This window comes from Diceros bicornis, chromosome 34, assembly GCF_020826845.1.
Source record: "Diceros bicornis minor isolate mBicDic1 chromosome 34, mDicBic1.mat.cur, whole genome shotgun sequence".
Taxonomy (NCBI): domain Eukaryota; kingdom Metazoa; phylum Chordata; class Mammalia; order Perissodactyla; family Rhinocerotidae; genus Diceros; species Diceros bicornis.
Genome location: NC_080773.1, coordinates 11,415,285 through 11,442,853, shown reverse-complemented (window position 1 = coordinate 11,442,853; position 27,569 = coordinate 11,415,285). Strand labels below are relative to the sequence as shown.

The window sequence follows — 27,569 nt, the reverse complement described above, 5'->3', positions numbered from 1 at the left end:
ATTGGGGCCAGGCGAGTCTGGAGCCTCCGGCCTGTACGGGGTGTGTGGGGGAGCCAGCTGAGAAGGGGAGACTGTGAGGAGCGTGCGTGCCTGATTGTGACGGTGAGTGTCCCTGTCTGTGTGACCGTGAACGCAGCTGTGAGGGCGGGGAGGAGGAGGGCTTGCTTTGTGGTTGTGATTGTGCAGGTGTGATCCAGGTTTAATTGTGCGACCGGTGTGGCACTGTTTGCGAATGTGGGATTCCTTGACCGCGGTTGGAAACTCTGTCCCTTTGGTGTGTGTGTGTTTAGGACCATTGGGAACCGTGGGTGTGGCATTTGAGACGCCTCAACTGTGAGATTTGTGACTGGGTTTCCCCGTGGTGTGTTATTTGTGATATTGTTGGTGTAGGGTGCGTGTGAATTTGTTGTCACTGTGTCCCCGTGTGTGGCACTGGGAATGTGAATGTGTGGGGTGCCTATGACTCTGCGGTGGCGACTAATCTGTCCCCTTGGTGTGTATGCTTGTGTGGCCGTGTGCGGCCCATTGTGTTTAGGTTTGGGGTACCTGTGTCCCCGTGCTGTGAGTGAGTTTGTGTGACTGTGTCTGTATAGCACTGTAGGTGTGGGGTGCCTTTGTCTGTCCCTTGTGACTCCAGCGCTCCGTTCCCAGGAGACCTCTGAGCTCAGGGACAGCTTCTGCCGGGAACTGCTGTGACCCTGCTCTAGTCTGTGATGCTGGTGCTGAGCAGGACGCCCTAGCCTTGTCTGACCTGTGTGTGGGCGGTGGGCGGTAGAGTGACCTGGGCTACCAGAAGAACCTGGTGTTTCCTGACTCCTTTCTCTTTCCCCAGCTCTGCTCTGCTTGCACAGAAGCTTCCAGAGTGGAGTAAAGAATGGCCGTTGAACATCCACAAGGCACCTGCAAGGTAGCTTGTCCTTTCCCCTTGTTTCCTGAAATCCCCTGTTCTTTGTCAGGACCTGACTTGCTTTCCTTCTCTTGAAAATTCTTGCCCATCAGATGATCTGATCCCTGGAATTTTCCCTTTGAGAAAATGTGATTGGCTCCAAACCCCAACCCACACACACGCACCTGATTTTCTCTTACTGATTTGTGAAATGGTTTAATTTTTCTTTATGTTGTCATTTTAAGAAAAATACTGTTTCTTTCGGATAATAAAAGCAAAACATTATTTTAAGTAATTTCCAAAGTACAGCAATCCCCAATGAAGAAAATGTAAATTCCCAGTTAAAACCAATGCTTTTTGATATTTTCTTCACAGTATGTTTTATGTATATATATAAAATATGATTTTTAAAAATTGAATTCATTCAACATTTACCATTTTAAAGCTTACATTTTCACATAAAATTATATTTAAGTATTTTCCCACATAATTTAATATTTGAAACGTTTTTAGAGGTGCATATTTATTTGAATGCCTATGGCTTATTTTGTCTGTTTCAGATTAGATACAGAAATGTCATATAACACCAATTTGTGCGCTTTAACAAATAATTATAAAGACCCAAGTAAGGAGTACCCAGGTTAAGAAATAGGATACAGCCATTTCTAAAGAACCGCTCCACAGTCACAAACAATTGTGCTCCTCTGGTGATAACCGCTGTGATCATTTCTTTGCCTTTTATTAGAACTTTAGTACCTATGTATGAATTCCAAAACCATATAGGTTTAGTTTTTGTCTGTTTCCTATCTTTGTATGAATAGACATTCTTTTGTGTCTTTTTTTCATAAGAAATGTTTGTGAGCTTCATTCATGTTTCCTATAACTACAGTTCATTTTTTTCCTTGCTATATACATACTATCTCATTGTATGATAGTATCATAATGTACTACTATACATAACGTACATAACTGTTCTCTAAAGATACTGTGCAAGTTATCTACTTGTATAAGCAGTTTACGAAGGTTCCTTTTGCTCCACATCCATGCCAGCCCTTGGCATCGTCATACTTTAAAATTTTTGCCAATTTGGTAGATGTCTAATGTAACACATTTCATTGATATTTTCTTTATTATCAATGAAATTGAACACCAACTGATGCCCACCTTGATGTCCTCTTTTGTAAAATGCTTGTTCAAATATTTTGCCAATTTTTAATTAGGTGGTTTTTCTCTAACTGGTTTATAGCTGTGGATATATGTATATGTGTGTATATCTTCTATGTATTAGTCTATTGTCAGTTGTCCATGTGACAGATATTTTCTTCTGCTCTGACTTGGTTTTTTATTCTGTGGCGCCCTTCAATGAATAGAGGTCCTGGATTTCAGTGAAATCTTTTTCAGTGGTTAGTGTTTCTCTTCTATAGCCTTTTAGTTTTTGGCTTTCACATTTAGATCTTTACACTCCATGGAATTGATTTCTGTAGGGTAGGGATTCAATTTCATTTTATCCATCATGTGGATATCCAATTGGTCCAGTATCATGTATTGAAAAGTTCATCTTATCTACACTGATCTGCAGTACCATGTTAGTCAAAAATCAAGGAACTGTGTATGTCTGCATCTGTTTCTGGACTCTATATTCTGTTCCATTGCTCTATTTGTCTCTCCTTGCAGCAATACTTTGCTGTCTTATTCAGTGTGACTTTATAACATTTGGAGCAAGTCCTCTTACCTTCTTGTTCCTCAAGAGTGTCTTGGCTGTTTGTGTTCCTTTGCATTTCCTTATAAATTTTTGAAATGACTTGGTTCCACTCAAACATCTTTTGGGATTTTGATTAAATTGCATTATATCTATAATTATGTGAATAGAAATTTGGGGAATCTTCTAATAACATGACCTCTCAATTGATTTAGGTCTTCTTAATGTTTCTCAACAAGGTCTTATCTCTTCTAAATAGTGTTAGGAAAATAGGAATCATATAATCCATTGTATAATATTTCCCTTTTGCATTGACTGCCAGGAATCTGAGCACTTCAGATGATGATCAATCATAGTAATAATCTTAGCCTGGGTTTTTGATACTGAGTACATTTTTGGAAGTGGGGGATGTAAAAATTAGATATAAATTTAGATACAAGTATAAATATTTATTGTCTAATATTTTTGTTTTAATAACATCTGGTCCAATCAAGTCTGTTTTATATGGTACCTTTTACTGTTCTCCCCATATTATATTTCTTTTTTAACTGCCTTTTCCTCTTATCCTACCCCCTCACACCCCCACCCCACTGTCCTCTGTCAGGTATCTTCTGCCTATACATCTTTGCCATCTCTTGTCATTAATCCTTCAGTTTAAATGTTGGCTTCTTCAGAAAAAAATAAACAAATCATCTCTCAGATTATTATACCTACACTAGTCTTTCTGTAACATAGTGTAAAAAGCATAGGATCTAGTATCAGCTGTAGCTTCTGATCTCGGCTACACCACCTGTGAGCTGTTTAACCTGTAAAGGAGTGGTTCTCATTCTCAGTGTTTTGAGAATGAAATAAGATAGGTGTAGAACACTTGGTACATATCAGAAGTTCAATAAAGGTTAGCTCCCTTTCTCCTTTACCTCCCATTCTTGGGATGTCTATATCAATTACAGGATAAAGCACTTAACTAAAGGCCTTTTGGTGGTTTCCAAAGGATCTTTATTTTTCTTTTAATTGAGATATAATCAACATATAACATTATGTTAGTTTCAGGTGTACAGCATAATGATTCAATATTTTGTATATATTGCAAAATGACCACCACAATAAGTCTAGTTAACATCCATCACCATATATAGTTACAAAAATTTTTTTTCTTGTGATGAGAACTTTTGAGATTTACTCTCTTAGCAACTTTCAAATATGCAATACAGTATTGTTAACTATAGTCACCATGCTGTACATTACATCCCCGTGATTTATTTATTTTATAACTGGAAGTTTGTGCCTTTTGACCCCCTTCACCCATTTCACCCACCCCTCACCACCTGCCTCTGGCAACCACCAGTCTGTTCTCTGTATCTATGAGCTTGGTTTTTGTTTGTTTGTCTGTTATTTAACCCCCACATGTAAGTGAGATCATAGAATGTCTTTTTGTCTTACTTATTTTACTTAGCACAGTGCCCTCAAGGTTCATCCATGTTGTCAGAAATGGCAAGACTTCATTCTTTTTTATGACTTAATAGTATTCTATTGTATATACATAGTAATGTGGGTCGCTTAACGATGGGGACACTTTCTGAGAAATGCACTGTTAGGCAATTTTGTTGTTGTGAAATATCACAGAACGTACTTACACAAGCCTCGATAGTATAGCCTACTACATATCTAGACTATATGGTACTAATCTCATGGGACCACTGTCATATATGCAGTCTGTCGTTGGCTGAAATGTCAGTATGTGACACGTGACTGTATACCACATCTTTATCCATTCATCCATCAATGGTCACTTAGGTTGTTTCCATATCTTGGCTCTTGTACAAATGAACATGGGGCTCATATATCTTTTTGAATTAGTGTTTTCGTTTTCTTTGGACAAATACCCCAAAGTGGAATTTGTGGATAATGTGGTAGTTCTATTTTTAATTTTTTGAAGAACCTCCACACTGTTTTCCATAGTGGCTGCACCAATTTACGTTCCCACCAACAGGGCACAAGGGTTCCCTTTTCTTCACATCCTTTCCAACAGTTGTTATTTCTTTTCTTTTTAATAACAGCCATTCTAACGGGTGGGAGGTGATATCTCATTGTAGTTTTGATTTGCACTTCCCTAATGATTAGTGACGTTGAGCATCTTTTCTTGTGTACCTGTTGGCCATCTGTATGTCTTCTTTGGAAAAATGTTTACTCAGATCCTTTGCCCATTTTTTAAATCAGATTGTTTTTTTGCTTTTGAGTTGTATGAGTTCTTTATATATGTTAGATATTAATCTTTTATCAGATATATGATATGCAAATATTTTCTCCCATTCAGTAGGTTGCCTTTTCATTTTGTTGATTTCCTTTGCTGTGCAGAAGCTTTTAGCTTGATGTAGTCCCACTTGTTTATTTTTGCTTTTGTTGCCTTTGCTTTTGCAGTTAGATCCAAAAAATTATCACCAAGACTGATGTCAAGGAGCTTACAGCCTATGTTTTCTGCTAAAAGTTTTATGGTTTCAGGTCTTACATTCAAGTGTTTAATCCACTTTGGGTTAATTTTTGTGTATGGTGTAAGACAGTAGTCTAGTTTCATTCTTATGCATGTGGCTGTCCAGTTTTCTCAACACCATTTATTAGAAAGACAGTCCTTCCCTTTTGTAAATTCTTGGCTCCTTTGTCATAAATTAATTGACCATATATGTGTGGGTTTACTTCTGGGTTCTCTGTTCTGTTCCATTGATCTATCTGTCTGTTTTTATGCCAATACCATAGTACTATTTTTATTACTATAGCTTTGTAATATAGTTTGAAATCAGGGAGTGTGATGCCTCCAGCTTTGTCCCCCAAAGAATCTTGTAAGCAAATTTTGCTCTCTAGCTGCCTTGTCAATTCTTGAGAGCTGAGATTGTATATTTCAGTTCTCTTATATACATAACTTTTCAATCCATCTTAAATTTGTTTTGCTGTATATAGGAGTCTAAATTCAGTCTTTTCTCATTTACTCAGTATTATTGCAGTATCTTTTATTCAGTAATAACTTATTTCCTTTTCTATTACATTGCATTGTCTACTTCGTATTATATTATTTAAGTAGTTTGTATTATCTATTTGAAATTTTTAAATTTATGTCTCTATGCTTGTACCTGTGCCATGTTTAAATTGTTTCTTTTTAAAAATCTTTGAATACCTGATCAAATATGTCACTTTTTTTCTGAAGATAGCTGTATTCTCTATTCTTTTCATTACAAAAGAATTCTTTATTACAACAAATTTAGAAAATATAGAGAAGCATAAATAAAAAACAAAGATCATCTGTAATGCTATCAATTAAAGACAACTGCTGTCAAATTGTTAGGGCAGATATTTAGAATTCTTTTTTTAATGTGATCATACTAAGGCTACTGACCTGTAACCTGTCTCTGTCATGTCAAAATACATTATGAACAACTGTCTGTGTCTTTACACGTTCATCTGTACCATGAGTTGTAATGGCCTCATAGTGTTACCATTTCACCAAGCCCCTTTTGTTGAATATGGGTTGCTTACAAATTAATTGTTATTATAAACAATGAGCATGTCCTTAGGCCAAATGCTAGTGTTTTCCTTATTGTATTTTATTTTTAGTTAAATTATAATTACTTATATAATTAATGAATATATTTTTCTTATAAAAATAATTTATAAGTTATAGAGGGGCTCAAGTCCCATGTGACCACAGTTCTGAATCCCAGGTCTCTACCCAAAGGCAGCCACTATTATAAGTTAATTATTAATCCTTTTTTTTTTAAATTTTATTATTCTTATTTTTTTTTTTGGTGAGGAAGTTTAGCTCTGAGTTTACGTCTGTTGCCAATCCTCCTCTTTTTGCTGAGGAACATTGGCCCTGAGCTAACATCTTGTGCCCATCTTCCTCCATTTTATGTGGGACGCCTACCACAGCATGGCTTGATAAGCAGTGCATAGGTTTGCGCCCGGGAGCCAAACCTGCAAACCCAGGGCCGCTGAAGTGGAGCACGCAAACTTAACCACTGTGCGATCAGGCCGGCCCCCAATTATTTATCCTTTTTATTTTCATCCTATGTGTTTAAATTCATACACATGTAAATGTGTATGTGGTACTGTTTTGTCACTTAAAAATATTTCTGTATAAAGAAGATTATAAGTGCATCCTGCAAAATGTGGAAAGTAACTGCATTATAGGGTTGGTCCTAGGATTGAGTTGGTTCGTGTAAAACCCTTAGAACAGGACCTGACCTGTTCACTTCGTGTCAGTTAGTGGTCACTGGGTAGTTATTGTTACCGTTCTGAAACTTGCTTTTTCATTCTGTGTGGAGAATTGTTCACATAAGTATAGAGCTACTTCACTTTAATTGCTTCATGTAAGGTCATATTTTATAATACTGTGGTATGTTTAATCATTTTCTTGTTTTCAAACATTTAGATTTTATATAGTTATCACTGTGGCAAATGACACTCCAATGAACGTCTATGTAGAAGCCTTCTCTAAGGTATATAGTAAAAGTGAAATTATGGGGACAACAGAGTACACGTATTTTAAACTTCAGTAAATGTTTCTAAGTTAAACTTCACAATAGCTTGTTCACTTTACAGTACACCCAGCTGTCTCTGACAGAACCTGTTTCTCCACTGCCCGTTTGGTTTCTTATGGCTGCATAAGGTACAAAAAAACACTTTTAACAAATAGGACAGAGGGTTAATTATTTCATTTAATTTAGGCTAGTTATTCTTAACCTTGGTTACGGATGTCTGGGTCCCCTCCCCAGCAATTCTGATTTAATTAGTCTGGGATATGGCCTGGGTATCATCATTTTTAAAAGATCACCAGATGATTCTAGTGCACTGCCACAGTTGAGAATTAATGACTGAAGCTCATGCAAAGTGACAAGAAAAACAGTAAGATTTCATTGGTCTGGAGTGGGGTTCCAGCTTTAGAGTTTTTTAAAAAGCTACCCAATTGATTCTAATTGCAATCAGAGTTAAGAACCACTGGCTTAGGCAAATCATGATTCATTTTCTGGAGCTGAGCACCATAGCTTTGGAAAAAAAACATTCTTGTAGCAAGGAGGTAGGATAGGGATGATTTTGAGGGAGGCATTCAACAGTATCTGCCTTACCTGTGCCCTTGCCAGCAATTATTATGAAAATATCATTGTTTGGTCATTTTAGTGATATTTTGGGAGAAAACTTAAAGCATATGGTATACACACATTTAATCAGAAGTCTTCATTTTTTGTCAAAAGCAAACTTTGAGTTTTGTGAATCTTACATATTTTTAAATTTTTATATTCTGTTTTTTTCTTCATTAATTCTTTCCTGCATTTTTTTTGAGATCCTTTGTTACAGTATTGAATTCAAATCAGTTTTATTTTCTTTCTTTAAAGGAGTTTAATGTTATTAATTTTTCTTTTTTTTGGTAATTTTCCTGTGTCCAGGTTTTTTATATGCAGTGCTCTTCTTTTCACTTCATTTCTCGGTATTTTATATTTCTGTTTAGTTTCATATTTAACATACAGATTATTTAAGAATATATCTTGTTTTGTTTTGGATAACTTTAAAATTTTGATTAAATTTCAAACTTGCAGAAGAGTTACAAAGTGTTCTTGTGTACTCCTTACTCAGATTCACCAATTGTTTACATTTTGCCCCTTTTGCATTATCATTCCTGTGTGCACTTGGAATTGTTCTCACTTTCTCTATGTATGCATACGCACACACACAATACACACATTTTATCTGAACCATTTAAGAATAAATTGTAGATATTTGCCCCTTTACCCTTAAACACTTCAGTGTATTTCCTAAGAACAAGAATATACTCTTACATAACCACAGTCCAGTTATTAAAATAAGAAATTTTAATAATTGTGCAATACTGTTATCTCACAGTCCGTATTCAAAATTTTTCACTCTTCTCAATAATGTGCTTTGTAGCAGTTCACCCTACCCTCACCCTCTCTCCCCAACGCACTGTCCAGGATACAGACTAGGATCATACATTGAATTTAGTTATCATGTCTCTTTTTAGTCTTCTTTAATCTGGATGAGTTGCTCTCTGTTTCTGTGTCTTTCATGACCTTGACATTTTTGATGAGGATAGGCCAGTTATTTTGTAGAATGTCCCTTAATTAGAATTTCTCTTATGATTCCTCATACTTAGATTCAGGTTATGATTTTTGTGGCAGGAATACCACAAAAGTGATTGTATCCTTCTCAGTGCATCATAGCAGGGAATACATGATATTGACTTTTCCCATATTGGGAGATGTTGACTTTGATAATTGGTTAAGGTGGTATCTACTATGTTTCTTCACTGTAAAGGTAGTAGTTGTCTCTTTGTAATTAATAGATAATTTGTGGGGAGATACTTTGAAACTGTGTAAATAACTTATCATCAAATTTTCACTCTACTTTTAGCATCCGTTGTTATTATTGTCTGGATCCGTTATTACTATGATGTTTTCAAAATGGCGTTTTTTTTTTAATCTCCATCATTTGGTCTTAATTAGTTGACATTCTATTGTAAAGAAGAACATTCCCTTCTCCCCCACTTATTTGTTCCTTTGTTTTATTTATTTATTTTTTTGTGTGTGTGAGGAAGATTGGCTCTGAGCTAACATCTGCCAGTCCTCTTCTTTTTGCTGAGGAAGACTAGCCCTGGGCTAACATCCATGCCCATATTCCTCCGCTTTATATGGGACGCCGCCATAGCATGGCTTGACAAGGGGTGCGTCGGTGCACGCCCGGGATCCAAACCAGCGAACCCCGGGCCGCCGCAGTGGAGCACCCACTTAACCTCTTGTGCCACCAGGCCGGCCCCTGTTCCTTTGTTGTGTCAGTATGAATTCGTAGATTTTTACCTTACTCAATGGGTTATAATTTGCTACTGTTTAGTTTGATCCTCAAATTGTCCCAGATTTGGCCAGTGAGAGCCTATTCAGGCTGGCTTCTGTGTCCTTTTGACTTTCCCTATGATTCTTTGAGCATTTCCTTCCTTTCTGGTGCAACAAGATGTTACAGGCTCATTTCTAGATACTCTCTTAGTTCCAGCCTGAAGTGAACCATTTCTCTAAAAAGCCTGGTTCCTTGCAGTCAAGAATATTTAGAAACCAAGATTTGGGTGACAGGACTACGATATTCATTCTAGTCTTATCCTGTTCCGCATTTGTATCTCCCTGCTCCAATAGTTACCAACCTGGCTCTCATTAGCCTCGTTATATTTAATAATCTGTTCAATTGTAGAATATACAAAAATAGCTTTACAATTACTAACCTATACTATACTAAATATCAAACCTGCTAAGTGGAACTCCGTATTTATTTATAGTACCCTTTGTCTTTAGAATAAGGGTACATAGTTAAAATACTGTGTTTGACTGTACTTGGATTCATTTTTTAGTCTCTCCTTTAGTATGGTTATGTTATTCATTTGAAATACATTTAGCTTAATTTGTTCCTATTTGTAATCTGTTTGATTTTTTTTTATTATTGTTAATCCGTTCTTGTTGATTTGATTTTATGAATGTGTTCATTAACATGGTTCCAAAAGTTAAAACTATACAAAAAGGTACAGTTAGAGGCTGGCCTGGTGGAGAAGTGGTTGGGTTCCCACGTTCCACTTGGGCAGCCTGGGGTTCGCCAGTTTGGATCCTGGGTGCAGACCTACTCACGACTCATCAAGCCACGCTGGGGCGGTGTCCCACATAGAAGAGCTAGAAGGACCTACAACTAGGATGTACAATTCTGTACTGGGGGCTTTGGGGAGAAAAAAGAAAAAAAAATGATACAGAGTAGTGTCACTCTGCTCCCACAGTCCTCATTTTATTGAATATTATGCACTAAATTGTGTCCCCCAAAAATTCATATATTGAAGCTCTATCCCCCAATACCTTAGAATGTGACTGCATTTGGAGACAGGGCTTTTAAAGAGATGATTAAATTAAAATTAGGCTGTTAGGGTGGGTCCAAAACCAATCTGACTGGTATCTTTGTTTTTTCTTTTTATAAAGTTTTTTTGTGTGTGTGTGAGGAAGATCAGCCCTGAGCTAACATCCATGCCAATCCTCCTCTTTTTGCTGAGGAAGACTGGCCCTGAGCTAACATCCGTGCCGATCTTCCTCTATTTCATATGAGATTCCACCACAGCATGGCCTGACAAGCGGTGTGGCGGTGTGCGCCCGGGATCCGAACCTGAGCTGCCAGCAGTGGAGTGCGTGCACTTAACCACTAGGCTACGGGGCCAGCCCATGGTGTCTTTATATAAGAGGAAATTTAGACACACAGAGACACCAAGGCTGCTAACATAGAGGAAAGACCATGTGAGGGCACAGTGAGAAGGTGGCCATCTGCAAGCCGAGAAGAGAGGCCTCGGAAGAAACCAAACCTGCTGACACCTTGATCTTGGACTTTTAACCTCCAGAACTGTAAGCAAATAAATTTCTGTTGTTTACATCACCCAGTCTGTGGTATTTTGTTATGGCAGCCCTAGCAAATGAATAGTTAATTCTTCCTGCCTCATAGTATGTACCTGTCCCCCTGGAACATGCTGAGATTGGACCCTCATTGTAGGTCTAGTGGCAACAGAATGGTTCTGGTGGGTCTTCAGGAGAATGAGCATGCCTTTTCAAGGTACTGCTCCAGGTGATGTTATCATAAGTTTTCAATCAGAGGAAAGCTATTGTCCCAGACACTGAATTGCAAGTTACTTCCGCTGGTAAGAGAGGCCCGCAGTGACTTGGGGCGTTCAAGACTGTCCATTTCGTCTGGGTCCCAACCAGTTGTCTCAATTTCGTATTTAAGGATCTCATTCTTTACCAAACAATCCTCTAACTTTCACATGAAAAGCATGGCAAAACTGTGAATTCAACTGTTACTGCAAGTCAACAACCTGTACAATTTTGCATTTGATTTTCAACAATATCAGCCTTGTGAGAGTTAACAGACCTAATCTTGTTAATTTCTCTTTGTAAGTGCTCAAGTGAGCACAAATGAATCCATCCCACACCAGTTCTTATAAGTCATCATTACTGCCATAATGGTCAAGTACAGCAACTGCATGGCTCCCAAGGCACGTGCTTTAGTTGGCACGTCATCACAATCAACCACAGCTTGAATAATTGTGATCCCACTGCATGCCACGGACTTTTAGCATCCCAAATCCCATTGGCAAGGAGCTCTGCACTGTAGTCGCCCAAAGGATTAGTAAACATTTGGAAAAGAATAGCTCAGTGCAACAAAGATTTAAAGGGTGGCTAAAAGACATGCCCAAACTAATCCCCAGATCCTAACTTTACAGGCCTGTTTCCTTGGACCACTTCAAGTACCAATTCTGTTGCAGTTAGGATCCAATCAAGAGACAGAAAACACACAGTAATTTGAACTGAGAAAGTTCAATATAGAGAATTATTAACTATAATGGAATTGTAGTAACAAAGGATTGGCTAGTAAGAAGTAAAGAGAATGCTAAAGACCATAGGAATAGCAGATATAAAGAGCAGCCACTACTCATATTGGTTGAGATAGAGTGCCCAAGGAAGCCCAGGGCTGAGAGCCAGACCCTGTTGGAGAGGGCACAGTTGTGGCTCCCTGAATGACAGAGTAGTTGCTGTGGTGTAGGGCTGGGACTAAGGTGAACCCACCCAAGTTGCGGGAGCTATGCACTAGGGAAGCTGCATGTGCTGCAGGAGGTGGACTGGGTGCTGGAGAAGCAGGACAGGCAGGCACACCAGAACCAGGGGGAACGCTTCCTCCTGCAGTGTCTTTCTACTGTCCTCTGCTGACAAAGCTTAATGCTGTGCTGGCAAAGGAAAAATATTTAAATGGACCAAATCCACTTTCACGGAGTAGGCAATAAATTGATAACTAGCATACAGTCTTCTAAGAGTTTTAATTTTAACTTAAGTATGATATGAGATAGAGATATAATCCTTTTTGTATGGATATCTGATTATTTTAGCACCTTTTCTTGAAGAGTCCATCCTTTTTTCACTGTTGCAGTGCGAGATTATAAGTTTTCATATGTGTGCGAGTGTTCACCTGGCTCTGTCCTCGGTGCCATAGTTCTGTTTTTTCTATCCCTGTGCCGGTGCCACAGTCAATTAATGACTATTTTATAATAAATCTTGACATCTGATAGAGCAAGTCCTTCCAGCTTTTTTTTTTTTTGAGGAAGATTGGCCCTGCGCTAATGTCTGTTGCCAAATTTTTCTTTTTCTTTTTTTCACTCCCCAAAGCCCCAATACATAGTTGTGTATCATAGTTGTAGAGTTGTAGCTCTTCTGTGTGGGACGCCGCCTCAGCATGGCCTGATGAGCAGTTAATAGCTCCATGCCCAGGATCCAAACTGGCGAACCTCGGGCCGAAGCAGAAAGCATGAACTTAACCACTACGCCACCGGGCCGGCACACTTCCAGCTTATTTTTAAGGAGTGTCTTCATCTCTAGTCTTCTATATAAGTTAGAGAATCATCTTGTCCAGGCCCATGAAAAACTTGTGATTTTTGGTTATAATATAATTATAATTTAATATAATTAAATATATAGATCACTCTGGAGAGAATTGTAGATACCTTAATTAAAAAATTGATGCTTCCTTTTAATAAGAAACGGCATTTCCATTTATTTAGGTGGTGTTTAATATCTCAGTCCATTTTTATAATTCTATCCCCATATTATACATTACTAAATACTTTGCATTGATGCTACTTATAAATAAAATGTACTTTTTAGATTTTGTTGTTGGTGTGTAGAGATGCAGTTGGCCTTTGTTTTCAGGTTTATTTCTGAGAGTTCTGCAAAATCTCTTACTAAATCTAACAGTCTGTTAGAGAATCTTTTGGATTTTTTTCTTGTAGGCAGTCATAAGACCTGCAGACATTAGTTTTGTTTCTTGCTTTCCAGGCTTATTTTACTTGCTACAACTTTTAAGGACATGTACTTACTCTTTCATCATCTGGTATGTTCTTTCCTGTATTTTGTAGGTGCCATTCATCAGAATAAGGAAATTTCTCTCTACTCATAGGTGAAGAGCTTTTTTTTCTTTTTTGTAATTGGTTGTTGAATTTTATCAAATTATTATTCCCTGCCTATTGGAGATAATTGTGTTTTTTTCTCTTTAATCTGTTAATATAGTTAATTACATTAATAAATTAGATTTTCTAATATTCAAGCAGTCTTGTATGCCTTGAATAAAATTCCTTAAATAAAACTTAGTCATAATGTTTTCTTTTTTTAGTATTTATTGTATTCAGTTTTCTAGAATTTTGTTTTTGGTGTTTATATCTATGTTCATAAGTTAGATTAGCCTGAAATTATTCTCTCTCGTGTAGCCCTTTTCTTATTTGGTGTAATGGCTATGCTGGTTTCATCAGATAAATTGAGGAATGTCCTCTCTGTTGCTTTTTTAAAAGCTGAAGTTTTAAAAAAATATATTGAGCCAGCCCTGATGGCCTAGTGGTTGAAGTTCGGTGCGCTCAGCCTGGGTTCAGTTCCTGGTCATGGAACCACACCACTCATCTGTCAGTAGCCATGCTGTGGCGGCGACTCACATAGAAGAACTAGAAGGACCTGCAACTGGGACTATGTACTGTAGCTTTGGGGAGGAAAAAAAAAAAAAAAGAGGAAGATTGGCAACAGATGTTAGCTCAGGACAAATCTTTCCCAGCAAAAAAAAAAAAAAACTATTTTGTACATTCAGGCATGTATAAAATATATTCTAGGTTAAGTAATAATACCCATATAACCATCACGCGGTTTAAAAAAATACATTGCTATTACCTCAGAGCCCTCTGCCTACCCAAACAAAATTATCTTTTTCGCTCCTTACTGAGGTGTAACCATTAAACAGACTTTTATAAAAAATCATTCCTCTATTATAAAAATCTGTTTACCAACTTTGTATGACGCCCTAAAAAATTCTCTAATTTTGCCTGCTTTTAAACTTTACAGGCGTATCTCTGAGACATTGCAGGTTTAGTTCCAGACCACCACAAAGAAGCAAATATCACAGTAAAGCAAGTCACAAATTTTTTGGTTTCCCAGTGCATATAAAAGTTATGTTTACACTATACTGTACTCTATTAAGTGTGCAATAGCATTATGTCTAAAAAAACAATGTAGATACCTTAATTAAAAAATACTTGATTACTAAAAAATGCTAAACATCACCTGAGCTTTCAGTGAATTGTAATCTTTTTGCTGGTGGAGGGTCTTGTAAAAAATGCAATATCTGTGAAGTGCAATAAAATGAGGTATGCTTATATATAAATTAAATCATAGTGTATGTGTTCTTTTGTTAATTTTTTTAATATTGTTTTTGAAACTAATTCATATTAGTTTTACATTTAGATGTATCCTGTTTATTTTCACTGCTGTGTGCTATTTTATTTCATAAACTGTATAACTATATCCGTTTACTTTATCCAGTATATATTTTTTGTGGATATTGGGGTTTCCAGCTTTTTGTTCTTAATAAAAACTGCTTCTATGAACATTCTTGTATATGTTTTTCCTAGGACTGGAATTGCTGAGTTATAGGGAATATGCATATGAACCTAGATAAAACCAAACTCTTTCAAAATGGTTGTATGAGTTTCTACTTCCAACAGTGTATGTTTCCTTATTGTTCAACATCTTTGCCACCATTTGGAATTGTTACACTTTTTGTCTATCTGATGTGTGTATAGTGATTTGTCATTATGTTTTTAGTTTATAATATCTTAATTGCTTATGAAACGGAACATCTTTTCATTTGAGTTTTCTTTTGACTTCTTTTCTCTCTTTTTTCAATTTTTTTTTTATTTAGGCGAAGTTCGTATAACATACAGTTAACCTTTTTAAGGTGTATAATTCAGTGGTATTTAGTGTAAATTTAGTGGTATTTAACCTGTATTCACAATGTTCTGCATCCATCAACTCTTTCTAGTTTCAAAACTTTTTCTTCATCGCATAAAAACACCATGTACCCATTTGAAGCACAAAATTTTTAACTCTGATGAATTAAAATTTATGTATTTTTTCTTTGATTGCTTGTGCTTTCAGTCTCAAATCTAAAAATACGTTGCCAATTCCAAGGTCAGGAAGATTTACAAATTCCTCTGTTTTAACAAAAGAGTTTTATGGTTTAGCTGTTATATTTAGGTTATTGATCTATTTTGAGTTAATTTTTTTATATGAAGTGAGATAGAGGGTCTGACTTCATTATTTTGCATGTGTTTATCCAATTGTCCCAGCACCATTTGTTGAAGAGAGTTTTCTTTCCCCATTGAATGGACTTGTCGTCTTTGTTGAAAATCAACTGGCCATAGATGCTTGGGTTTATTTCTGGATTCTCAGTTCTATTCCATTGGTCTGTATATCTGTCCTTATGCCAGTATCACTGTTTTGATTAGTGTAGCTTTTTGTTAGTAAGTTTTGAAATCAGGAGGTGAGTTTTCCTACTTTGTTTTTCTTTTTCAATATTGTTTTAGCTATTCAGGGCCCTTTCCTTATGAATTTGAGGACTGGCTTTCTATTTCTCAAAAAGGCTGTTGAAATTTTGATAGAGAGTGCACATTGAATCTGTAGATTGCTTTGGAGAGTATTACTATCTTAACACCGTTAAGTCTTCCACTCCATGCACATGAGATATTATTGATATGATATAAGTTATTTACCCAGCTGGTGTACTGCAGTTCACTTCTGGCACTAACCACCCGGAGTTAGCATCAGACTCCACAGGTTTTAGCTTACTGAGTTTATCTGTCCCTGCTTCAGACCAACTGGCTACAAATTTGGTTGTGGGGAGAGGGTTTCCATGACCACCCTCCCTGTCAAGTTTAATAATTTACTAGAATGACTCATAGAACTCAGGACAGCATTATACGTACACGTAAAGTTTTACTGTAAACAATAAGGATACAAATCAGAAATAGCCAAATGAAGAGACACATAGAGCAGGATCTGGAAGGAACCCAAACACGGAGCTTCTGTGCCCTTTCCCTGTGGAATCAGGGTGTGTTACCTTTTTGGTACATCGGTGTGGTCACCAACCAGGAAACTCCATTGAGCTTCAGTGTCCAGAGTTTTTATTGGGTTTTCATTATGTAGGCATGATGGATTAATCATTGGCCGTATGATTAAACTCAGTCTCCAGCTCTACTCCCCTCTCCCAGAGGTTGAGCTGGCTCAGTCTTTCTGGTGACCAGACCCAATGCTGAAGCTACCTAGGGAGCACCATGAGTCACCTCATGAGCATAAACTCAGGTGTAATTCAATAACAAAGACACTTCTATCACTTGGGAAATTCCAAGAGTTTTAGAAACTCTGTTCTAGGAACCTGGGACAAAGACCAGACATAGACAATTGATATCTTCCCATTTATTTAGTGGTTCCCTTTTTCTTGGCTCATTTAGCTTTTTATTAATGATTTGGAAAAGGTCTTTATATTTTGAATACTAGCTCTTTGACAGGTAAATACTTTATATAAATATTTTCTCCCACTCTATGGCTTATTTCTTTACTCTTTATAATGGATTTCCTTCATAATTGAGCTATGAATTATGTTTACATTGTTGTACAACTTTGTTTTCAATGTAATTAATATTACCTTTTTTTAAAAGGGAGGGTGATGCTTGGTTGTCCATATATCTACCACTAATTCATACTCAAAGTTTTCCAGAAAATAAATCTTTGGGAAATCTGTGAGTTTCGTGTGTTTAAAGACAGACCTGCAGGGGCCGGCCTGGTGGCGCAAGTGGTTAAGTGCACGCGCTCTGCTGCGGCGGCCTGGGGTTCACTGGTTCAGATCCTGGACGTGCACCGACGCCCCGCTTGTCAAGCCATGCTGTGGTGGCGTCCCATATAAAGTGGAGGAAGATGGGCACGGCACAGATGTTAGCCCAGGGCCGGTCTTCCTCAGCAAAAAGAGGAGGATTGGCAGATATTAGCTCAGGGCTGATCTTCCTCACACACACACAAAAAAAAGACCTATAATCTTTTGTTTTCTCTGCCAACTATGTTTGTACAACTATTATTCTAGAATTTGCCTGCTTTTTGAATTCTGTGCTCTTCTCTGTTGAGTTTTTGTTTCTTGGATTCCATGCCTTCCTATTTCTTGGTTTACTCCAAAAAAATTCCAAATATCAAAATTGGTTTTTGATAGAGGTGGCATGTAAGAAGGGATAAATATATTAAATTTGTGAGTTCTAGTATATCTGAAAAGGACTTTTTAAACCAGTATATTGATTCTTTGGCAGGGCATGGAATTCTACTTGAAATTATTTTCCCTCAAATTTGAAGTTATGGCTTCTTAGAATATTGTTGAGAACTCCAAAGCCATTTTCATTCCTGGTCTTTGTTTATGCACTGTTTTCACTCTTCGAAGCCTTTTAGGGTCTTTTCTTTGTTCCCAGTGTCCTGAAACCTAATGTGTCTTAGTGTTAATCATTTTTATTCTTTATGGTAGGTATCAAGTGAGCCTATTAAATGTGGAGATTCATGTCCTTCAGTTCTGGCAAATTTTCTTAAATGCTACTTTTAAAAATCTGTAATTTCTGTTTTCTTTGAAAATTTTCCAATGTACGGAAAAATTGAAAGAATATTTCAGTGAACCCCATATAGCCATCACCTAAAATCACCAATTGTTAACATTTTGCCACATTTGCCTTATCTTTCTAAATACACACACATGCACAAATTTTTTCCCCTGAATCATTTGAAGATAAGTTGGAGACATTCTGACATTTTAACTTTAATACTTTTAGCATGCATCTCCTAAGTATAGGACGTTTTCCAAACAATAACAATGACTTATCAAATCTATGAAATTTAACATTAACTCACTAATATCACTGCAAACACTTCATGTTCACCTGTCTCCAGTGGTTCCCCAAAATGTCTTTTTTGGGGGCTGGCCCCGTGGCGTAGTGGCTAAGTTTGGTGCACTCCATTTTGACGGCCCAAGTTCACAAGTTTGGATCCCAGGTGCAGACCTACATCACTCATCAGCCGTGCTGTGTTGGCAACCCACATACAAAACAGAGGAAGATTGGCACAGATGTTAGCTCAGGGCTAATCTTCCTCAGCAAAAAAAAAAAAAAACCGGGGCCGGCCCCGTGGCTTAGCGGTTAAGTGTGCGCCTCCGCTACTGGCGGCCCGGGTTCGGATCCCGGGTGTGCACTGACGCACCACTTCTCCCACCATGCTGAGGCCGCGTCCCACATACAGCAACTAGAAGGATGTGCAACTATGACATACAACTGTCTACTGGGGCTTTGGGGGGAAAAGAAAAAAGGAGGAGGATTGGTAATAGATGTTAGCTCAGAGCCGGTCTTCCTCAGCATAAAAAGAGGAGGATTAGTACAGATGTTAGCTCAGGGCTGATCTTCCTCACAAAAAAAAAAAAAAAAAAACTCCTATTTTAGCTGATGTTATGTTTTTTTGTATGTTTACTTGGTTGTTTGTTTGCTTGATCTAAGATCCAATCAAGATTCATGTATTATTTTGGTTGTAGGTCTCTTTAGTTTCTTTTACTCTAGAACAGCTTCTCATTTTTTGTTTGTTTTATATGATATTGAATGTTTTCGAGAATTCATGACAGTTGTCTTATAGAATATCTCACAACCTCCATTTGTCTGATGGCTTCCTAATGGAAATAGGAGGCTTAGATTCAGCTTAAGTATTTTTGGCAAGCATACTGTACTGCGTAGGAGATATGATGGTGTACCTTTTATTTCATTATATCGGAAGGCACAAATGTCAGGTTATTCCAGTATCGATGATGCCAAGTTTTATCACTTAAGGTTAAAGGTGGTGATATTCCAAATCTTTCCAGTTATAAAGGTATATTTTTTCCTTTATAATTAGTAAATTATAGTCTGTGTAGTGATATTATGAGACCAAGTGAATATTCTTTTTCCCAACAACCAATCACTTTCTGGTTTTAGAATTAATTGAGGATCCTTACCTGAATCAATTATTAGATTGGTGATTTCAAAATGGCGATTTTCAGGTTCCTTCATTCCTTCTAGCACCCTGCCTGACATTTGTCAGATGCTTCACACACTTTTAAAAATGATCTCCTCCCATTAGATGTTGAGCTGCCTTGAATGACCTTCCAACTTTCTTTCCTATTTTCAATTTCCACATCTTTTTGTACTTTTTTTTTTTTTTTGTGAGGAGATCAGCCCTGAGCTAACATCCGCCAATCCTCCTCTTTTTTTTTTTTTTTTGCTGAGGAAGACAGCCCTGGGCTAACATCGGTGCCCATCTTCCTCCACTTTATATGGGACGCCGCCACAGCATGGCTTACCAAGCAGTGCGTCGGTGCGCGCCCGGGATCCGAACCAGCGAACCCCGGACCGCCGCAGCGGAGCGCGCGCACTTAACCGCTTGCGCCACCGGGCCGGCCCCTCTTTTTGTACTTTTTAAAGAAATTTCTTTCATTTATCTTTTAAGTCTTCTAATGATTTGTTTTTATTCCCACTTTATATTTTTATTTTCTGAGAATTATTTTTTGTTTCTTATTCCTTTTATGTTATCCTATTCTTCTATCATGTGAAATAGCTTCTGCTATTCCTCTGAGGGTATTAATGGTGGCTTCTGGAATTTTCTTTGTTTTCCTATGTAGTTTCTCTTCTCAGTTCTTTTGGGCTTTGTTTAATTTCTTTTACATTACAGCCTTTCCTCAAATATGTGATGATATTTGCCAATCTGTATTTTAGAGTGGACGCTGAGAAGCTGATTTAACTTTTTGTATGCCAACTGGTAGACTTTCTTAGGTATGTAGTGCCTCCATTTCTTAAGCTTCTGTGGGGTTCTGCAGCATAAATCATCCCCTTTTGGGTTTTCCTCACTTTTGGGTTAGGTTTCATCTTTCTTTGGTTTGTTAAGTTAGTCATCATTTATCTTCATGCTTTCTAGCTTCAAAAGTTTTGTGGCTGCTATTTCCTCTTTAAATCTCTTTGACTTTGTAGGTTTGTTTGTTTTAAAAAAAATCCATTTCATTCATTTTAGTGAGGTTTTAAAAAGAGCAGAAATAATGCATGTGATGCTCTTGTCCTGTTTGAGAGAAAGTATATCCGCTTTCTAGAGAAATCTTGTTTTTAGAAGTTTATTTTTAAAAATAATAAATTTTGAAACTATTACATTAGCCATTATTACATTAGCCATTCAGTAAATATATTTTGATCTTTTTGTGTGTTCCAGGGTCCAAGTTGATTAAAGTAACAGGCATTATCCTTGCCTTTCTGAAACTTGGCTCTATTGTAGCAGACAGACATTAAGCAAGCATTCAAACAAACATGAAATTTGCAATTGAAGGGGACAAATATGTAATCACCCATTATCAAAACAACAAAGAAAGGAAGAAAAAACAAAAATTACAAAAAATACTTTGAGAAATCATGAGAGGATGTGCATAATTAAGACTGAGTATTCAGAAGAGATCTTTGTTAGGATATGCCATTTAGCAAAGACCTAAACAATGGCCAAGAACTTGCAAGGCCAATAGTGGGGGCAGTGGGGAGGGGGTATGGAAGAATATTTCAGGCAGATGAAATCATTGGGGAGGGGGAGTGTTATAGTTTAGTGCATTTGAAGAACTGAGAAAGCCAGTTTAGCTATAGCTTGCTGTTGAGGGGAGAGAGATATCAGGCAGGAGACAGATCTCTGAGGAATTTTTAAGACCAAGTTAAGGAATGTGGGTCTTATCCTAAGGACAATGGGAAACCACTGAAGCGTTCTGAGCAGAACAGTGCCAGGCTGAGTATCACTCCGGCTGCTAAGGGTGCAAAACTGGAAATGCAAGCAGCTAGATAAATGCTGAGTTTAATGTCCAAATAAAAGATAATTTTGGCTTGGGTCATCTGTTGACAGTGGAGATGGAAAGAACAATTTCAAGACATATTTAGGCCTAGTCTAAACAAGCTTGCTGTATGAGTGTTACAGGAAGGGAATGGAGCTGAGATGTTTTCACCTTTTGGGGCTTGAGGTATTTGCTCAGGGTCTTAATTGATGTCTTTAAATCCCTTCTTTTTCCTGGTCTCTTTTATGGCATATAAGTCTTCCAAAATAATAGCTACCAAACACTGTGCAGTTACTTTATACAACTACATAAATAGATTATATGTGATTTCAGAATCATTCAGTAATCATCAGAGCTGGAGGTTTAGAATACTCGTCTGTCTGCATCCTTCTTGTAATCTTCCAATGGTATTACATTACTTCCTATCTTCTCTTCCCTTCTCTCTAACTTAAACTAGATTCTCAAATACTCTGCTGTAGCCTTTCCTGAGTCCCCTCTTTTGTTCTCCCAAGGTTAGTCTCGTAGACTTTCTAGGCAAACATGGATTTTATCAAATGGCAAAAACAAACCACAGAAGAATCTTCCCTCTCCATTGCTCATCCCAGACTCATTCAGCACATTAATCTTTCATCAGGATACTGCTCCATTTGGAGTAACTTTCTCTTCTAGCTCCTTCAGATTATATGCAATTTATGTTTGTTACTTGACCATCTAGCCTAGATTTTTCCTTCCAGGTGTAGTTACTTAATGCTCCAAACAACCCTAAGAAATGGGTTAAATGGTAATAACCCTTATTTTCAAATGTATATGACACTAGATTTATCCTCTAACAAGACTGGCATGGGGCCTGGACATCTTTGTATTTATCAAGCTCCCATGTCTGTAGGGGATTTTTATCTAAAATGCTATTTAGGAATAATTGACTTAATCTGTTATCTTAAATACCTCCATCACCTTGCAGTGTGACTTCTCATTCTTTCTACTTTCCTTATCTATTTGTCACATTACCCAGTCATATTTGAGAACCATATAAGCTACTCACTTTTTATGAAAATTAGTTTCAGTTAAGTCTTTTCATATCTATTTTAAAAGTTTTATTTCTCCCAGAACACAAAAAAAGTGAATGTTTGCTTTTATATTTTCTTTCAGACTGTGAATCAAGGTTGAGACCAAGAAATTATTTCTGAAAAAAAGGATATTTATGGAATAGAATCATCCTGATGGGAGATAATGGAAAGACTTATAAGAAACAGCATTGAGTGTTCAAGTTTCAGAGGTGATTGGGAATGTAAAAGCCAGTTTGAGAGAAAACAGAAATCTCAGGAAGGACATTTCAGTCAAATGATATTTACTCCTGAAGACATGCCCACTTTCAATACCCAGCTTCAGAGAATTCATACTGATGAGAGACTCCTTGAATGTAAGGAATGTGGGAAGGATTTTAGTTTTGTATCGGTCCTTATACGACATCAGCGAATTCATACTGGTGAGAAACCTTATGAATGTAAAGAATGTGGCAAGGCTTTTGGTAGTGGTGCAAACCTTGCTTACCATCAAAGAATTCATACTGGTGAGAAACCTTATGAATGTAGTGAATGTGGGAAAGCCTTTGGTAGTGGCTCAAACCTTACTCACCATCAGAGAATTCATACTGGTGAGAAACCGTATGAATGTAAGGAATGCGGGAAAGCCTTTAGTTTTGGATCAGGCCTTATTCGACATCAGATAATTCACAGTGGTGAAAAGCCTTATGAATGTAAGGAATGTGGAAAGTCCTTTAGTTTTGAATCAGCCCTTACTCGGCATCACAGAATTCACACAGGTGAGAAACCTTATGAATGTAAGGATTGTGGGAAGGCCTTTGGCAGTGGTTCAAACCTTACTCAACATCGGAGGATTCATACTGGTGAGAAACCCTATGAATGTAAATCATGTGGAATGGCCTTCAGCAGTGGTTCAGCCCTTACTCGGCATCAGAGAATTCATACTGGTGAGAAACCATATATATGTAATGAATGTGGGAAAGCTTTTAGTTTTGGATCAGCCCTTACCCGACATCAAAGAATTCACACTGGTGAGAAACCTTATGTATGTAAGGAGTGTGGGAAGGCTTTTAATAGTGGCTCAGATCTCACTCAACATCAGAGAATTCACAGTGGTGAGAAACCCTATGAGTGTAAGGAATGTGAGAAAGCCTTTAGAAGTGGTTCAAAGCTTATTCAGCATCAAAGAATGCACACTGGTGAGAAACCCTATGAGTGTAAGGAATGTGGGAAGGCCTTTAGTAGTGGTTCAGACCTTACTCAGCATCAGAGAATTCATGTGGGTGAGAAACCCTATGAATGTAAGGAATGTGGGAAAGCTTTTGGTAGTGGCTCAAAACTTATTCAACATCAGCTAATTCACACTGGTGAAAAACCCTACGAATGTAAAGAATGTGGAAAGTCTTTTAGTAGTGGCTCAGCTCTTAATCGGCACCAGAGAATACACACTGGTGAGAAACCCTATGAATGTAAGAAATGTGGAAAGACTTTTGGTACTGGCTCAAGCCTTACTCAACATCAGAGTATTCATACTGGTGAGAAACTTTATGAATGTAAGGAATGTGGGAAGGCTTTTGGGAAGGGTACAAAGATTCGGCAACATAAGAAAACTTATATTGGTGAGAAGCCCTGTGAGCTGGAAACTCTATAGGTAGGAATTACATGGTTAAGGAAGGACACACGACACATAAGAAAATTCAGACTAGTGCGAGTCCCTACATATGTAATTAAGGTACAAATGCCTTATTTATGCTTTACCACTTAGTCTGAGAGAATTTACACAGGGAAAAAAACCCACTCTGAATAAAATAAATATTTAAAGATCTTGATTTTTATTCCTTCATTATTTTTGGAAAATTTATACTTGTGAATATTAAAAATTGAAAAACCTTTTATTGTATTTTGCCTTTATTTTAAACATTGAAAAACTTATTTGGGAGCTAACCCTGCTACTTTTATTTTTTTTAACGTTCTTAACTTTTTGTGGATTATACAGAATTACTACTGATCCATCTCAAAATTATTTTTAATTATTTATTGAGAGTCTACTTTACCCTTTTTCTCCCTCCCGTTTCTCATCCTAACACCATTTATTCAATAACTGTGTTTATTTTTGTATTGTTCTTTTATTGACTGTTTGATGGAAAGTTATATTTTTATACATATAAAACTTGGATATCAGGTCACTCTTTGTTTTTCAAATTTGCATATCTGTGTTTCATCCTGTTTGTGTTAAGTTACTGTTACTTTTAAGTATTCTTTAATATCTCGTGGATCTGTACCTTTTATTTTGGAAGATTATTTCATTTTCCTTTTATAAAGTTTATACTTTTCTTTTTGCAAAAACATTTTTCTTCTATAAAAATGTAGATATGAACAAAGAAAAACCAGGTACAGTTATTTGTAATATTACCAGTCATAGACAATCACTGTCAAATTTTTGGAACAAACACTTTAGGATTATATATCATTGTTTTTGAAAGAAAGTGTGATTATGCTACAGTGTAATCAGCATTTAATATTCTTTGTAAATATGTTGTTAGTGTTTTATTGGCTTGAAAGTTTTCATCTGTCTTTATCAAACCTCTATTTTGTCAAATATTGAAAATTTTTCCATTATAAAGAGTGACTTTAATGGCCCCTTTGAATGTGTCTGCTTTATTTATTTTTTATTTCAGAGAAAATGTGTGGATCTCTTCTGCTTTTAGAAATTTATGCATTGTAGATAAAGCTGTGCTTCCCTTTGACCAACATCCCTACCTCAGTTATTTCCCCAATGTTAACCAACTTACTTATTCTTTCAGATCCTTTTATATGTATATATAATGTGTTTATGGTAATGTGGGTATAATTAGTGTACTTCAGAGGCTTGTTATGTGGATTCTATAATTTTGCCCATCACATAATAAATAGTTGTTTAGTATTAGGCATCATCATTGTTTTTATCTTAATCTTTGTTGTTTATGGAAAAACTTTTAATCACAATCCATACCTTACTCAACATCAAAGACATTAAAATGAAAAAAGACATTCATGTAAATGAATATAGGAAAAGTTTGATCGATATTCATTCCTTATTGAACAAGGGATAATTCATCTTAAAGAAAAATATGAGATTGTAAAGTATAAGAAGGCAAAGTGCATCATAAAATTCATACCAAGGTGAAAGGAAAAATAGGGTAGCTCTTCCATAAAAGTCTGAATACTGAGGAATGGTGTCAGCATTGTGATGGCATAAGATGCCCCTCCATCCCCCAACCCCCATTTGAATAACTTAAAATTCAGCATTCATCCACAAACAAAAGTGCCTCTGTAGGAGTTGTGGGATCCAACACCATATGTTAAGGGACCTGGGAGGAGTCTCGCCCACCTGTGCGTCAAGTAATAGGTAGACTGTCCTTAGTACAGGCTGTGGAACCAGCAGGAGTCTGTGAAACAGCCCCAGCTCCTCTTGGCCACACTGTTGGGTCCACTTCTGCTCGAGAGTGCTGATTTGGGCAGACACCCACAGATGAGAGAGCCTTCGTAGATGTCCAGGTTTTCTAAGAAGAGACCCAGCACTCTGTTTCTGTTGGAGCAAAAAAAAAAAAAAAAAAAGAGTTGGATGCATTGGAAAGAGTGAGATGAACTTTGGCAGCGCTGCCCCTTCCCCAAGGCGGCACAGCAATGAGCTGAACTAGCAAGTGACAGCCTCTCCTATGGAGGAAAGGGAGAGTGGTGAGTGAGTGACCAGATTCCCCATTTCCAGAAGCCCATTTCTCTCCTCCAGCACCCAGAGTATTGGGACAGTACCTCCATGACTAGGGAGAGGGAGGAGATTGGGAAAGAGGCAGATAAGAATATCCAAGTGCATTAAAGGAAAGTGGTTCCTACTGACTGCATTCAGGACTCCAGCAGGAAGCCCACCATGAGCTTCTGGGAAAACCTCACTCACAGATACCCCCACCTGGCTTGCAGGCACCCCTGAATGTTAAACCCACACCTCCCCCCATTCTGCAGCTGGCTCCTTGTGCATGCTCCCAAGTGCAACAGTGAGAGACAGTTCCAGTAGAAAGGGAGAGCATGCAGAAAACAGGACAGTCTGTGGGCTAGGGCGAAACCACAAACTTGAGCTGTAGTATCTTCTTAGCGAAAACAAAAAGTTTCCAGCAGCCAGCCTGGTGAGTTGTAAGATTGAGAGAAGACATAAAAGCTTAAGAATTCTGCCATGAGGGAGCAAGAAGCATGGAGCAGAGAAAGCCTCAGATATAAGGAGGACCAACGAAAATTATCTCCCACTTGAAGGCAGCTAATAACGATTGGAGGAGGTGACTGCTTACTCAAATGTGAAAATAGCAATGCAAAACTCCAAGGAACATGAAGAATCAAGGAAACTTGAAATCACAAACAGGTCTCAATAATCCTCCAGTAACCAAACTCAAAGACACAGAATTTTGTGATTTGCCTGATAAAGAATTCAAAATAGCTGCTTGGAGGAAACTCAATGAGCTACAAGAAAACACAGAAAGACAATTCAATGAATCAGGAAACAATACATGAACAAAATGAGAAATTTAACAGAGAGGTAGAAATCAAAAATGAACCAAACACAAATTCTGGAGCTGAAGAATTGAATGAGTGAAATGAAAACTGCAACAGACAGCTTCAACAGTAAAACAGACCAAAGAAAAGATAGAATCAGAGAGAGAGAGAGGATAGGAACTTTGAAAGAACCCAGTCAGAGGAGAACAAAGAAAGAAGAATGAAAAAGAGGAAAGAAAGCCTATATGATCTATGGGACACTATAAAATGAACAAATATCAGAATCCCTGGAGTTCCAAAAAGAAGAGAGAGAAGAAGGGGGAAGAAAGTTTATTTAAAGAAATAATTGCTGAAAACTTCACAAACCTGGGGAGAGACTTGGATATCCAAAATCACGAACCTAATAGATCACACCATTATCTCAATTCAAAATGACCTTCTCTTAGACTCATAATGAAACTTTCAAAAATCAAAGACAAAGAGAAAATCCTAAAAGCAGCAAGAGGAAAAAAGGTTGTAATCTACAAAGGAACCCCCATTAGGCTGTTAGTGGATTACTCAGCAGAAACCCTACAGGCCAGGAGAATGGAATGATATACTCAAAGAGTTGAAAGAAAAAAATTGCCAGCCAAGAATACTCTAT

General features: G+C 37.4%; 2 protein-coding genes across 3 annotated transcripts in view; both read left to right on the top strand.

Moving 5' to 3' along the window:
* The first annotated feature begins 842 nt into the window (after positions 1–842).
* On the top strand, positions 843–24,343 carry LOC131396796 (zinc finger protein 345). The gene is made up of 2 exons (XM_058529228.1): positions 843–907; positions 22,512–24,343. Exon 2 carries the CDS (start codon positions 22,593–22,595, stop codon positions 24,054–24,056), a length of 1,464 nt encoding a protein of 487 aa, XP_058385211.1. The 5' UTR covers positions 843–907; positions 22,512–22,592; the 3' UTR covers positions 24,057–24,343.
* LOC131396791 (zinc finger protein 383-like) overlaps positions 843–27,569 on the top strand; it is a 69,100-nt gene continuing 42,373 nt past the window's right edge. For both annotated transcript variants that reach the window (XM_058529211.1, XM_058529213.1), the window contains exon 1: positions 843–907. In XM_058529211.1, the coding sequence (XP_058385194.1) occupies positions 875–907 (33 nt within the window). In that variant the 5' untranslated portion in view covers positions 843–874. The remainder of the gene's footprint in view (positions 908–27,569) is intronic.